Source organism: Oncorhynchus masou, chromosome 1, assembly GCF_036934945.1.
Source record: "Oncorhynchus masou masou isolate Uvic2021 chromosome 1, UVic_Omas_1.1, whole genome shotgun sequence".
Lineage (NCBI taxonomy): Eukaryota > Metazoa > Chordata > Actinopteri > Salmoniformes > Salmonidae > Oncorhynchus > Oncorhynchus masou.
The window spans coordinates 76,607,949-76,623,407 of record NC_088212.1 but is presented as its reverse complement, the minus strand read 5'-3'; the positions used below and the strand labels follow the sequence as shown (position 1 = coordinate 76,623,407).

At 42.3% G+C, this 15,459-nt stretch overlaps 1 protein-coding gene across 4 annotated transcripts in view; it reads right to left on the bottom strand.

Annotated features, from left to right (window-relative positions):
* LOC135550936 (adenylate cyclase type 2-like) overlaps positions 1 to 15,459 on the bottom strand; it is an 85,692-nt gene that overhangs the window by 43,339 nt on the left and 26,894 nt on the right. For 3 of the 4 annotated variants that reach the window (XM_064982212.1, XM_064982223.1, XM_064982231.1), the window contains one exon: positions 2,014 to 2,861. The exons of the other annotated variant lie outside the window; for it this stretch is intronic. In XM_064982212.1, the coding sequence (XP_064838284.1) occupies positions 2,014 to 2,178 (165 nt within the window). In that variant the 5' untranslated portion in view covers positions 2,179 to 2,861. The remainder of the gene's footprint in view (positions 1 to 2,013; positions 2,862 to 15,459) is intronic. 4 annotated transcript variants of the gene reach the window in all.

The following is a 15,459-nucleotide window of genomic DNA, read 5'->3' as shown; positions in this document are numbered from 1 at the left end:
GGATTTACAGATGTGTGCTTTTCATGTCATTTAAAAAAAATCCAGTTTGGATTTAAGTAACTTTTGAGTGACGCCTTTAGTGAGGTCTAATGCCTTAATATTTAATCATATCTGCCCTCCGAATTCATATCTAAAGGGCATTTTTCACACCATTCGTCGCTACATTGTTTTAGTTTGAGCGTGCAGACTGGCAATAAGAACAGTGGGAACGTTTTCCTAGTCAGCGCCATTATTAGTGCAATGCCCCTTAAAGTGTTGCTCTGTGCAACCCAGTGGGGCGGTGTGGGGGTCTACCCCCTTCCTCCTCCTCCCTTCCCCATGGGCTAGGTCAATCTTCTATGGGCGGCTCTGCAGCCCATCCCGTGCCCCCTGCCCTCGTTCCTTGAACCTTATGCGCCCACTGCTGTTTCAGTGGATACAGCTGGAGAACTGCAACGCAATCCCATTGTGCGCCACTCGGGAGCCGTGACCAATAAAAATATATATATATATTTTTTTGTCCTGCTAATAACAGGGTTAATAATATATATGAGAATATCCAAAGTGACATTTATATCATTCTAAAATAATAATACTAATCGTTTCATTTGTTTTAAAAAAATAACAATATTTTGGAGATTTAATTTTCAAATAATGTAAAATGTGTGAGAAAAAAGCCATTCTTGAACATTGTTACTAATTTGTAAAAAAGCCAGTTTGTTTATTTTGAATGATTTATTTCTGTTTTTAGAGGGAGAGAAATCAAAAACCTACAGTCATCTCATGGGTCTCCCAGTCAAGGCCGGCACAGGCATCGAACCAGCATCTGTAGCAACACAGCTTTCACAGCTATGCAGTGTCTTAGACCACTGCACAACTCAAGCATTGTACCACATGACCAGTTGGGAGTGGGCTACAGTACTACAGTAAGAGCAAAATAATAATAAAAAATAAAAAAAGTTTAAACTTTATAACAATAGTTTTAGTAAGTTATACTGATTGTGCACAATTATCAGTTTCTATTTAGGTTTATGCCACCCATTCATTGTCAGTTAGAGCACTGATTATGCTTTTGGGTTCTACTGTGTCTCTATCTCCCCCTTGAGCTTGTCTGGAGCAATGAAGTGGTGATGCAGGGTACCATACTAAACCACAAATTACCTCTAAATCCCGCAGCATAATCGCAAAGCTTTTAGTGGAGCAACCACTGTATGTAGATATGCCATTAAAATCAGCCGTTTCCAGCTACAATAGTCCTTTACAACATTAACAATGTTTACACTGTATTTCTGATCAATTTGATGTTATTTTAAAACTTTTCTTTCAAAAACAAGGAAATGAACCCAAACTTTTGAAAGGTAGTGTAAGTGCTGCTTTACGTTTTATGCATCAGAGTGATTACCTACTGCTCTACACAGTGGTGTACATGTAACCTAAAATGTCTACTAAAACTCTAGACTAGTGACATATTTACCTGCTACACAAATACAGTGATTACCTGTTCTTAAACTCTGAAGTCTACACCAATAACATCATCTCTCGTGTATTGCTACACCTTGACTGTTGTTTCGAGGAGACAAACAACGACCTCTAATATCTAGACACGATTATTCAATGTACTACAGAAAAATAACATACTTCGCCCTGCACCTGGTGAGTTGGTGTGTGTCTGTGGAATCCAGTCAGTTCTGAACAAATTATTTAAAATGGTGGCCTTGTTCAGGTGCAGGACAACAGATTTTTACCTTTTGGATACTGGCCCAACGCTCTAACCACTAGGATATCTGCCACCACACAATGGTGTCTTTAATGTGCTAATCTCCATCCATTATCGGTCAACTCATCCAGAGAGGACATCACACCCCCACAGGGGATATTACTAAGTCATTCAAAAAAGCTGGGCTCTGATGTGTAGCATACTGTCACTTCATACATGGGTAGGTGCACACACACTTCTAGGTCTCGGTAGATGACGTCACTTACACAACGGCCGCTAGCTAGCGATTCCACACACACACAAACGAACGAACTCACCAGGTGCAGGGCGAAGAAGAGGATGATGAGGACTCCGCAGGACAGCATGGAGAGGCCCAGTAGCAGCACCAGAGGCTGGTACTGGCTGATACAGGAGAACTTCCTGTACAGGGCCTCATGTTTCAGCTCCTGGTCATTTAACAGGTACTTCCCTTTAGCCGGCATGGTGGTGGTGACCTGTTCACTACTAAAACCCTGATAAAAGGTTACGGGCTACTGGTTTTAACATAGAAGCATTTTTGTCAGCTTCCACTGTCCTAAGAGTGGCTGAATTTCCTCTCCACCACTACTCGCACAGGTATGGTAGGCAGGGAATAACGCTGAAAACACCACCCCACAGTGTAGGGCAGGGTAGGAGCAGTCTTCTGCTGTGACTGAGACAGACGCGCGTGCGTGTACAGAGCCACACATCCAGGTGGGCAGGTTTGCTGAGGCTTTCTAGCTCATACTAAAGTGCAGTTGTCGACGTTATCCCTCATGGGCATTTTTAATATGTTCCTCTCTGCTTTCACTCACAGGTTTTGAACTTTCTCTCGCTCTTTTCTTTCGCTCTCTTTCTCCCTCTTATCTCCCTTTCTGCATTGGCAGGCAGACCCAGTTCATCCTTGCCAGCTACTGTGGCCCATTCTTCAGTGGGGTTGAGTAATGATCCCAGCGCTGAGAGAAGAGACTGGGGGAGGAGGAGAGTCTAAGGAAAGAGGAGAGGAGGAGAAAGAGGGTGGAGCCTGGGAGGGTGGAGAAGGAAAAAGGGGTCGTCAAGGATTCAGGATCCTGTCCCATCAGTGCTGAGCGGGTAGAGAGAGGGGCCCAATGTAGCTCCACCCACTGGAGCTGTCACAGTCAGAGGCCTGGGGATTAGACAACAGAGAGAGACTGGGTGAGCTTACTGGAACCACTTATCAAGACAGAAGTAGAATGAAATAGCAATCCACAACACTTGAGGGGCATGGCTCTTCAAAGCACTTTCTCTTGTTGACATGTCAGAAAATGTTGATGCACACTCACTAAGCTTGTTATGTTTCAATAAACAGATTACATTTTGATCTGGCAGTGAGAATTTAAAAAAAATCAGTTTAGCGATATGATTTCAAACTACATTACTGTCTGCCAAACTGTACACAGTTAGAGTACAGTGAGTCCCTTCATATGACAAAGACAGACTGTCGTTTAGCCAAGGGTGTACATTTTCACAAGTGAGTGAATCTTCAATCCTCATTCAACCAAAGCCCTGCAGTTGTTCCCACGATCAAGAAAGCCTGGTTTGTCTGTATTCAGTCCCAGTCCTCAGTCTCGGTCCCGGTTTGGCCACAGCTCCATAGAGAACTGCCATGATGACACCTCGACCTTCTAATTAATAAGCTCTCCATGGAGCACTTTACTCGAGAATACAGCGTCAAGGGAAGAACTCTTGCATCATGAAACAACTCACTGGTCTCGACTTCATTTACTTATATCTTGTTAATTTTACTCTGACAAAACACATTCAGCATTGTGGAGTTTAAACGCTAGCCAAGAGTCTCAGTCTATGTCTGCCAAGAATTTTACCTTAGCAATCCATTATTCACAAGAGTTTAAGGAGATTGTCATTCATCGCTTTAATACGCACCACATTTAAAAGATGGACAAAAAGAACTGGTCCACTCTGAAAGAAGCATATTTTAAATCTCCGGCACTGGGGTATGTCCAAACCGTTCTTCTTTACGTGAAACTGTAGTCTTGCTAATGATTAAGGACATCAATGCAGCCCCTTAGAAGTTACATTAAATATCAATAAATCAAGGTGTATTGAGCTGTAGGAAAATAAAACAGGTCTATGTTTTGTTAGGATATATTGGCTGGGCAGAGTATGTACTTTGCTCATTAAGACTGGAGCAGAGGCCACTAAAGCCAGTCAGTATATGAGGAGTCTGATTCCCCTTAGTCGGTCTGCCCTCGCTGGCTCCCTGTCACGCAGGAAGTTTGCTCAGTGAATCAGAGGCTACGTGGTATTTACAAAAAGGCTGAATGAAAAATACATTAGGGAGGCTCGTCTCAAGCACGCAGTAGGACGTACTAGGCATCCTTATCTGGTTGGTTTAAAGAGGGCCCAGCGGCGGATCTTTGTCTCACCTGGTAATAAAATCACAGAACACAACAGCACAGCTACAATATGGGCGTGACCGTCAACCATTGGGCTCAGAAACTGATAATGATATCACTTCTCATTTTGTAGAAGGGATTATATTCTTGGCTTCATAAATAGGCTGGTGTGTTTGGGAGGCGCTAGATGTTGCTGGGTTGAAACGATACGAAATTAAGCTTGTATAACGTTAGTTAATATAAACCTCATCTCAGCAGTTGCTAATAGTCTTGACTCCTGGACCTGTCCTAACAGTATGAAGCATTGTTGCCTGTTTGTCTTTTAGCATGGCAACTGCAACAGTTGCCATGTGCCATAAAATAGCAAAGGCTGATGAGGTTATGTACCTAAAGGCCAGAGAGGGAGAAGCACCTGTTGGGCTGTGTGAATGGATATCCCAGCCAGCCAACCACTCAGGATGCTCCAGTCATAGTGACAACCTGCTCTGTCACAACAGGCCGTGTGTTAATGGAGGTCCGGTCAGCAATTTACAGCCTTGCTGTTTAACTGTTCCTTTTATTACTTTAACACTATTACTGCCAAACAACTTACAACCCTTTACCCAGCCCCTATCCTGTACTACCCAGGCTGTCCTGCAGTCTGACTAACAGACAGAGTTAGGGAGTTAAAGCAGAGGACGAGGTAAAGCACATACTGGTAAGGGATCTGTCTTCTCTATTAGAAAACAGCTGGGGCCTTGAGGTCAGGGCCCCTCAGATATATGATATACACACTGTTCATATGAAGGAAATTATTCCTTCAAAAAGAACACCTAAACAAAACACTATCATTTCTCTGATTTAGCTCCTTCAGACATTCAACCCATAGGCTAGATGTCTGCTCATGCATGCAACCAGAGTAAACAGTAAGGGAGGGTGAATGGGAGGATAACCAGGCCCCAATGGCAGACAATAAAGGACCAAAGGTCCCATTTTGTCATGACTACTCATCTCCTGGATAATGCAACACAGTAGGTTGGTGTGATCACCCTTAAACAGGGAGACTTAGAGAGTAAGTTATGAGTCAAATCAAATGTATTTATATAGCCCTTCTTACATCATCTGATATCTCAAAGTGCTGTACAGAAACCCAGCCTAAAACCCCAAACAGTAAGCAATGCAGGTGTAGAAGCACGCTGGCTAGGAAAAACTCCCTAAAAAGGCCAAAACCTAGGAAGAAACCTAGAGAGGAACCAGGCTATGAGGGGTGGCCAGTCCTCTTCTGGCTGTGCCGGGTGGAGATTATAACAGAACATGGCCAAGATGTTCAAATGTTCATAAATGACCAGCTTGGTCAAATAATAATAATCACAGTAGTTGGCGAGGGTGCAGCAAGTCAGCACCTCAGGAGTAAATGTCGGTTGGCTTTTCATAGCCGATCATTAAGAGTATCTCTACCGCTCCTGCTGTCTCTAGAGAGTTGAAAACAGCAGGTCTGGGACAGGTAGCACATCCGGTGAACAGGTCAGGGTTCCATAGTCCACAGTGAGAGATCCAGAGGCAGAGATAGACAATGAGCCACAACTGTGAGGGAAGTCCAAATAGACCATTAAGGGTGGTACTGTTAGAGAATGGTTCTGGGACAAAGGGACGGTGAAACAGCACTGAGACAGTATATCTCAGAGAGCAGTCAGGGGAGACTTATCATCTAGAAGGCTCCAGGGAACTTCTGCTTATCAATGAATGAAACACAGGATGATGGTTCTCCTTCCCTGGGGCGGCAGGGTAGCCTAGTGGTTAGAGCGTTGGACTAGTAACCGAAAGGTTGCAAGTTCATATCCCCGAGCTGACAAGGTACAAATCTGTCGTTCTGCCCTTGAACAGGCAGTTAACCCACTGTTCCTTGAAAATAAGAATGTTCTTAACTGACTTGCCTAGTTAAATAAAGGTAAAATAAATACAAAATCTGCGCATCTTCCTGTTCACTTAAGCCAGGCAGCTCAGGGGGTGGTGATAAAACAGTTTCTATGCTTTTTCTTGCTTTTCAGTGACTTTAGCTTACTTTGTCTTACTCTGTGTGTTGGTTAAACTGGGATCACTTTCATTGTCTGACATACTGTCTGTGTGCATTCCAATGTTAGGAGGTCAGGACAGTGAGGAAATAATGAAGACCTTTGGAGAGCAGCCTCGTACTGGGGCAGATGGCCCAGTTCCCCACGATGTTAATGATCAGTGAACAGGTCCGTCTCAGTCGGACAGTAGGATACTAGTACTGATCATTCCAGGATGTTTTGTCCAGAGGCAGCCATTTAACACCGCCATAGAGCGCTTGTTTGTGAGACAACGGCTTGATATTACAGCTCCCAGCCCAACAACTGCTTTATGTTCCAATTCTAAAGTTGTCATGGCAAAGGACAGATGCAGCGGATCTCTGTCTGTCTCCGCCGCTGAGTGGAGTCGTGCGGAGCAGTGCTGGAATAGCGGCCTCGCTTGAATAGGCTGGAGTCTCTCAAGAACAGGATGAATAGCAGTAACTGCACTGCATTGTCTGGGAGGCCTTTCTCTCTGAAAGAGCTGAGGCTAATCGAGGCATTCTCACAGAGGTCTCGCAAACTGGTGTCATTTGACTCCTGGAGCAGCACAAAACCAAAGACGTCATCACCAACCCAGAGCCCAGCCACTGAGATTGGGAACGCACATGGTTGCTGTCACAAACTGGCAACGTGCATTAACACAAGATAAGAGGACATGATGTTCAAGGGACTGGATGTTGTCTTCTCTTCGGCCTCGCAACATGTGAGGGCTAGGAAATGAAAAAAGTTGCCACAACATTTGAAGGGGAGCAAACTATATTTGAGCTGGTGGGATTGTGGTGCAGAAGACCACCTTTCATACTACATTTTTATGTGGCAGAGTAAGCCACAGCTGGGCAATTCCATTATTTTTCACTTTTAAATATACACTACCGTTCAAAGGTTTGGGGTAACTTAGAAAGGTCTTTGTTTTTTAAAAGAAAAGCAAAATTTTTGTCCATTAAAATAGCATCAAATTGATCAGAAATACAGTGTAGACATTGTTAATGTTGTAAATGACTATTGTAGCTGGAAACAGCAGATTTCTTATCGAATATCTACATAGGTGTACAGAGTAGAGGTCGACCGATTAATCGGAATGGCCGATTTCAAGTTTTCATAACAATCGGAAATCGGTATTTTTTTGGCGCCAATTTAAAAAAGAAATAATAATAATTATACCTTTATTTAACTAGGCAAGTCAGTTAAGAACACATTGTTATTTTCAATGACGGCCTAGGAACGGTGGGTTAACTGCCTTGTTCAGGGGCAGAACGACAGATTTTCACCTTGTCAGCTCAGGGGATCCAAGCTTGCAACCTGACAGTTAACTAGTCCAACGCAATAACGACATGCCTCTCTCTCGTTGCACTCCACAAAGAGACTGCCTGTTACGCGGATGCAGTAAGCCAAGGTAAATTGCTAGTTAGCATTAAACTTATCTTACAAAAAACAATCAATCATCATCACTAGTTAACTACACATGGTTGATGATATTACTAGATATTATCTAGCATGTCCTGTGTTGCATATAATCTGACTGAGCATACAATTATCTAACTGAGCGGTGGTAGGCAGAAGCAGGCGTGTAAACATTCATTCAAACAGCACTTTCGTGCATTTTGCCAGCAGCTCTTTGTTGTGCGTCTAGCATTGCGCTGTTTAGGACTTCAAGCCAATCAACTCCCGAGATAAGGCTGGTGTAACCGAAGTGAAATGGCTAGCTAGTTAGCTCGCTAATAGCGTTTCAAACGTCACTCACTCTGAGCTTTCTAGTAGTTGTTCCCCTTGCTCTGCATGTGTAATGCTGCTTTGATGGTGGCTGTTGTCATTGTGTTGCTGGTTCGAGCCCAGGGAGGAGCGAGGAGAGGGATGGAAGCCATACTGTTACACTGGCAATACTAAAGTGCCTATAAGAACATCCAATAGTCAAAGGTTAATGAAATACAAATGGTATAGAGGGAAATAGTCCTATAATTCCTATAATAACTACAACCTAAAACTTCTTACCTGGGAATATTGAAGACTAATTTTCAAAGGAACCACCACCTTTCATTTGTTCTCATGTTCTGAGCAAGGAACTGAAACGTTAGCTTTCTTACAAAGCACATATTGCACTTTTAATTACTTCTCCAACACTTTGTTTTTGCATTATTTAAACCAAATTGAACATGTTTCATTATTTACTTGAGGCTAAATTGATATTATTGATGTATTATAGGAAGTTAAAAAATGTGTTCATTCAGTATTGTCATTATTACAAATAAATAAATACAAATCGCATCGGCTTTTTTGGTCCTCCAATAAAAATCGGTATCGGCGTTAAAATCATAATCGGTCGACCTCTAGTACAGTGGCCCATTATCAGCAACCATCACTCCTGTGTTCCAATGGCACGTTGTGTTAAATAATCCAAGTTTATAATTTTAAAAGGCTAATAAATCATTAGAAAACCCTTTTGCAATTATATTAGCACAGCTGAAAACTGTTATTCTGATTAAAAACTTCTTCAGGCTAGGGTCTATTTTTCTCCACTTCCTGTCTGTCTGACTGACGTGACAAAAGTAAACTGCCTGTTACTCAGTTTGTAGAAACGTTAAAGTCATGTATGAGACTATAACAATTGATATGGTTATCATTTTGTTTTTTTGATATTTTGTTTTTTTGAGAGACCTTCTCTTCCAACGAAACATAGGGTCATATCCAGCTCCCAGATTGCAATTCCAATGGCTTCCACTTGAGTTTTAGTACTGGGAGTCAGAGTTGGAAATCAGTCTGTGCGCGCGCTACAAAGAGGACGCACAACTGCTAATTTTGCTTTTCTATTGAACATACTTCTTTCCGTATGAAATTTAGTTTTATTACATTTTAGGATACCGGAGGATTAAATAGTAATATATTTTGACTTGTTTTAACAAAGTTTTGCGGTAACTTTTTGGATTCCTTTCTCTGCATGTTGAATGAGTGGATTACTCAAATCGATGGCGCCAACTAAACAGACTTTTTGGGATATAAAGAAGGATTTTATCTAACAAAACGACCATGCATATTTTAGCTGGGACCCTTTGGATTGCAAATTAGAGGGAAATTTTCAAAAAGTGAATATTTAAATCGGCATTTGTGATTTTATAAAGCTTGTGCTGGTTGAAAAAATATTTTTATGTGGGGCGCCGTCCTCAAACAATCGCATGGCATGCTTTCGCTGTAAAGCCTATTGTAAATCGGACAATGCAGTTAGATGAACAAGACTTAACTTTTAACTGATATAAGACACTTGTATGTACCTAAATGTGTAATATCCATAATTTGTATGATTATTTATTTGAATTGCATGCCCTCCAATTTCCCCCCGGAAGTTGGGCTTCTAGCCCTAAGAAGTTTTAAAGAAGCAATAAAACTGGCCTTCTTTAGACTAGTTGAGTATCTGGAGCATCAGCATTTGAGTTCGATTACAGGCTCAAAATGGCCAGAAACAAAGAACTATCTTCTGAAACCCATCAGTCTATTCTTGTTCTGAGAAATGAAGGCTATTCCATGCGAGAAATTGCCAAGAAACTGAAGATCTTGTACAACGCTGTGTACAACTCCCTTCACAGAGCAGCACAAACTGGCTCTAAATAGAATAGAAAGAGGAGCAGGAGGCCTTGGTGCACAACTGAGCAAGAGGACCAGTACATTAGATTGTCTAGTTTGAGAAACAGACGCATCACTGGTCCGCAACTGGCAGCTTCATTAAATAGTACCCGTAAAACACCAGTCTCAACGACAGTGAAGAAGCGACTCTGGGATGATGGTCTTCTAGGCAGAGTTGCTAAGAAAAAAACAGACTGGCCAATAAAAATACAAGTTTAAGACGGGCAAAAGAACACGGACACTGGACAGAAGAACTCTGCCTACAAGGCCAGCATCCCGGAGTCGCCTCTTCACTGTTCAAATCAAATTTTATTTGTCACATACACATGGTTAGCAGATGTTAATGCGAGTGTAGAGAAATGCTTGTGCTTCTAGTTCCGACAATGCAGTAATAACCAACAAGTAATCTAACTAACAATTCCTAAACTACTGTCTTATACACAGTGTAAGGGGATAAAGAATATGTACAAAAGGATATATGAATGAGTGATGGTACAGAGCAGCATAGGCAAGATACAGTAGATGGTATCGAGTACAGTATATACATATAAGATGAGTATGTAAACAAAGTGGCATAGTTAGTGACTAGTGATACATGTATTACATAAGGATGCAGTCGATGATATAGAGTACAGTATATACGTATGCATATGAGATGAATAATGTAGGGTAAGTAACATTATATAAGGTAGCATTGTTTAAAGTGGCTAGTGATATATTTACATCATTTCCCATCAATTCCCATTATTAAAGTGGCTGGAGTTGAGTCGGTGTCAGTGTGTTGGCAGCAGCCACTCAATGTTAGTGGTGGCTGTTTAACAGTCTGATGGCCTTGAGATAGAAGCTGTTTTTCAGTCTCTTGGTCCCAGCTTTGATGCACCTGTACTGACCTCGCCTTCTGGATGATAGCGGGGTGAACAGGCAGTGGCTCGGGTGGTTGATGTCCTTGATGATCTTTATGGCCTTCTTGTAACATCGGGTGGTGTAGGTGTCCTGGAGGGCAGGTAGTTTGCCCCCGGTGATGCGTTGTGCAGACCTCACTACCCTCTGGAGAGCCTTACGGTTGAGGGCGGAGCAGTTGCCGTACCAGGCGGTGATACAGCCCGCCAGGATGCTCTCGATTGTGCATCTGTAGAGGTTTGTGAGTGCTTTTGGTGACAAGCCGAATTTCTTCAGCCTCCTGAGGTTGAAGAGGTGCTGCTGCGCCTTCTTCATGATGCTGTCTGTGTGAGTGGACCAATTCAGCTTGTCTGTGATGTGTATGCCAAGGAACATAAAACTTGCTACCCTCTCCACTACTGTTCCATCGATGTGGATAGGGGTGTGTTCCCTCTGCTGTTTCCTGAAGTCCACAATCATCTCCTTAGTTTTGTTGACGTTGAGTGTGAGGTTATTTTCCTGACACTACACTCCGAGGGCCCTCACCTCCTCCCTGTAGGCCGTCTCGGCGTTGTTGGTAATCAAGCCTACCACTGTTGTGTTGTCCGCAAACTTGATGATTGAGTTGGTGACGTTGAGACGGGTGTTTTGCAGGTACTATTTAATGAAGCTGCCAGTTGAGGACTTGTATGGCTATGTAAATATTGCATAAAAAAATATATTTCAAAAATCAACAAAAAAAGCAGTTTCCAGCTTCAATCGTCATTTACAACATTAACAATGTCTACACTGTATTTGATCAATTTGATGTTATTTTAATGACATTTTGTTGCTTTTCTTTCAAAAACAAGGACATTTCTAAATGACTTCAAACTTTTGAACGGTAGTGTATGTGTTATGGCTTTACACCTCCTGCAATAATGTGGATAAAGAGTTACTTGTCTAACAGAACACAGAGGGTGTTCTTTAATTGAAGCCTCTCAAACATAATCCAGGTAGAAGCAGGAACTCCCCAGGGTAGCCGTTTAGGCCCCTTCCTTTTTTCAATCTTTATTAACGACATGCCACTGGCTTTGAGTAAGGCTAGTGTGTCTACGTATGCGGATGACTCAACACTACAAGGACTGAAATGGCTGCAACACTTAACAAAGAGCTGCAGTTAGTTTCAGAATGGGTAGCAAGGAATATGTTAATCCTAAATATTTCCAAAACTAAAAGCACTGTATTTGGGGCAAATCATTCACTAAACTGCAACTACATCTCGTAATGAATAATGTGGAAGTTGAACAAGTTGAGGTGACTAAACTCCTTGGAATAACTGTGGATCAAAAGATATTGATACAACAGTAGCTAAGATGGGGAGAAGTCTGTCCATAAAAGTGCTGCTCTGCCTTCTTAACAACACTATTAACAAGGCAGGTTCTACAGGCCCTGGTTTTGTCACAACTGGACTACTGTTCAGTAGTGTGGTCAGGTGCCACAAAGACGGACTTGGGAAAATTGCAGTTGGCTCAGAGCAGCACAGCTGGCCCTTAAAAGTACACGGAGAGCTAACATTAATTACAGGCATGTCAATCTCTCATGGCTCAAAGTGGAAGATAGATTGACTTTATCATTACTTGTTTTTGTAAAAGGTGTTGAGAAGCTGAAGGTACCGAGCTGTCTGTTTAAAATACTAGCACACAGCTCAGACACCCATGCATACCCCACAAGACATGCCACCAGAGGTCTCGTCACAGTCCAAGTCCAGAACAGACTATGGGAGGCGCACAGTACTACATAGAGCCATGACTACATGGAACTCTATTCCACATCATGTAACTGATGCAAGTAGGTAAAAATACACCTTATGGAACAGCGGTGACTATGAAGTAACACAAACACACAATGCACACACATACACATAGATTTTGCATTGTAGATTTGAAGTAGCGGAGTATGGGCTTGAGGGCACACACTTAGTGTGTTATGAATTCTGCAATAAAAGTATTGTAATGTTCTAAAAATGGTATAACTGCCTTGGCAGCAGCTAATGGGGATCCATAATAAATACAAATACCCATCTACCAAAAGGTCCCTTCGTTGCGAGGCATTGGAAAACCTCCCTGGTCTTTGTGGTTGAATCTGTGTTTGAAATTCATTGCTTGAATGAGGGACCTATAATTGTATGCTTGGGGTACAGAGATGAGGTAGTATTCCAAAAATTATGTTAAACACTATTATTGCACACTGAATGAGTCCATGCAACTTATGTGAATTGTTCAGCACATTTTTACTTCTTAACTTATTTAGGCTTTACCAGAACAAATGGTTGAACACTTAGAGTCAAAACATTTCAGCTTTACATTTTTTATTCATTTGTAAAAATGTCTGAAAAAGATAATACCCCATAATGTCAGTGGAATTATGTGTAGCCTAGTGACACAATCTCACTGTAATCCATTTTACATTCAGATTAACACAACAAAATGTGGAATAAGTCAAGGGGTGTAAATACTTTCTGAAGGCATTGTATATCAAGCAAATAAGTGCATTTCACTCAGGGCGCTGCATTCAGTCTCCTTTAACCAGGCTACCAGAGTCAACCAATTCACCACACAACAGGACCCTGTCTGCACTTCCTCATAGCTGACATATATGTACAGTAATGCACTGTCGTCAAATTAGATCTGCCTCCCATCTCCCCCTCCTCCCTCAACCCCAGTAGCATCATCCAGTGGTATTGGATTAGCTTTGTGCAGCAGGGAGAGCTGTCGAAAGATAATGACATTTACAGGATGTTATCGCAGGCTGTTTTCAGCTCTTTACTTTATCATAGCTTGTTTATGATAAACACAGGAAGTGTAGGCGAGAGTGAAAGCGTGGGTCGGAAGCCGGGCCCTTGTCCCATACAAGTGTTTCACATTCACTTCCACAAATGCTGTGTCACATACACACAAGTGGAGCCATCCATTTTGTTACATGACACACACACACACACACACACACACAATGAATGGTCCCTGGACAGTGATATTCATAGAAAATTCATAATTAAAAGCCAATATCTAGGTTGAATCAATCAGACTGGGTAATGTTCTGTTCTCAAGATATAGCTAATTATGGTCATGATGAGAACCACTGCTTGCACATTCAATATCATAAGTGTTCCTTCCTTCCCATACTGAATAACCAATAGCTCCCTGTGCATGCGAGTAAAGCATTTTTCTAAAATGGAGACAAAAAGAAAACACTGGAGGAGGAAAGAAAATGAAAAGGAAAGAAAGAAGAGAGCATTGTTTCCAGTCAGTGCAGCCAACCACATCCCTATTTCTGGTTTCATAACCCCTCTGTTAGCAGAGCCAGGCCAGGCTGAGGCGAGCTGGCTAAGTGCCCCAGCCCAGGACCTCCCAACCCATAGCAGCCTGCTAGGGTCTGGCTCTGGACCCCTCTCACGGCCCTCCCTGGCCCTGCCTCCACCACCACGGCACTGATCATGGAGCCATAATAACTACTCAGTACGCTAGCAAATGAACTACTGACACCGACTCATAGAAATCTCAGCAAGTACATCATAGAAATAGACATATTATGATCTACACACTCAAAACCCTTAAATAATCCCAAGAGTGCAGTGCAGTACAATACAGTAGATTATACAACAGGTAGGTCTAATCCTAGATGCTGATTGGTTAAAAATCACATTCCAGACAGTGTCTATTCCACTAAATACCACTGGCTAAATTATATGACGCTGAAATGTCTATTTACTCTGTTCCATCTGACTGTGCAATCCAGTGTCTCATCAACCCAGCCAAGCAATTTATATATGCAACATATACACTGTAAAAAAGCATCTAGACATTATCTTCCATTTCTTTTAGACTAGCATTGGGGTTTCAACAGTGGAGAATAGTAATAACCTTGGTCTGTCTCTCCGACATTCGCAACATTGTTTCAACATTGAAATTCGATCTCCAGCTGTCCTATGGTAATGAACATGTCCGGAGTAGGGACAAGACAGGCAGGCAGCTTTTCTCAGCCATTCGAAATCATGAATCAGCATAATAATTTTTATGGGTATTTACAAAGAAATGTCAATAGAAAAACACAAAATGCAGCTAGTTTGCTGTCATTCCAGCTTCAGTCTGAAGTGATTGTGTTAGCTATCTCTTCTGAACAGTGGCCTGGCGAAAGAGGGAAAATGTTCTATGTCAGCCCGACGAGCCGGCTGAGGCATGACGTGGGATAGGAGCCGAACGAGCCAACCGAGACAAGGAAACCTGTCGAACCAGCTAAGATGTGGAAGCCCCATGAGCCAGCCGAGGCACTTCCAATGAGCGCAGATGCGCGTAATGGTGGTGACAGGTGTGCGTAATGAAGGGCAGCCTGGCACCCTCAGGCGCCAGAGAGGGGAAGCAGGAGCAGGCGTGACAGGCTGCACTGTTTAAAGTGAATGTGCTAGCCAAAGCTGACTAGCTAGCAAGCAAGGGATAAGAACATTGCCAGCCATCATGGTTATGGAAAATTTAGAATAAATCGACAAGAACAAAAATACTTCACTGGGTTGTGTCTCTGGCAACCGAACCGATAGAATGAACAAGCATAGTATGAATAAATCAAATTAATAAATTCATCAAAATACCGTTAATTAAAACATGTCAATAATTATTTGATTAGGTTGGTAACCCGTTGTATAAAAGTGATAATGCCCTCGAAGCCGGTGTTTGGAGGATATATTGGCAGGGTGTGCAACAAAACCCATGCCAATATATCCTCCAAACACCGGCTTCGAGGGCATTATCACTTAAGTAGATTTGAAGTC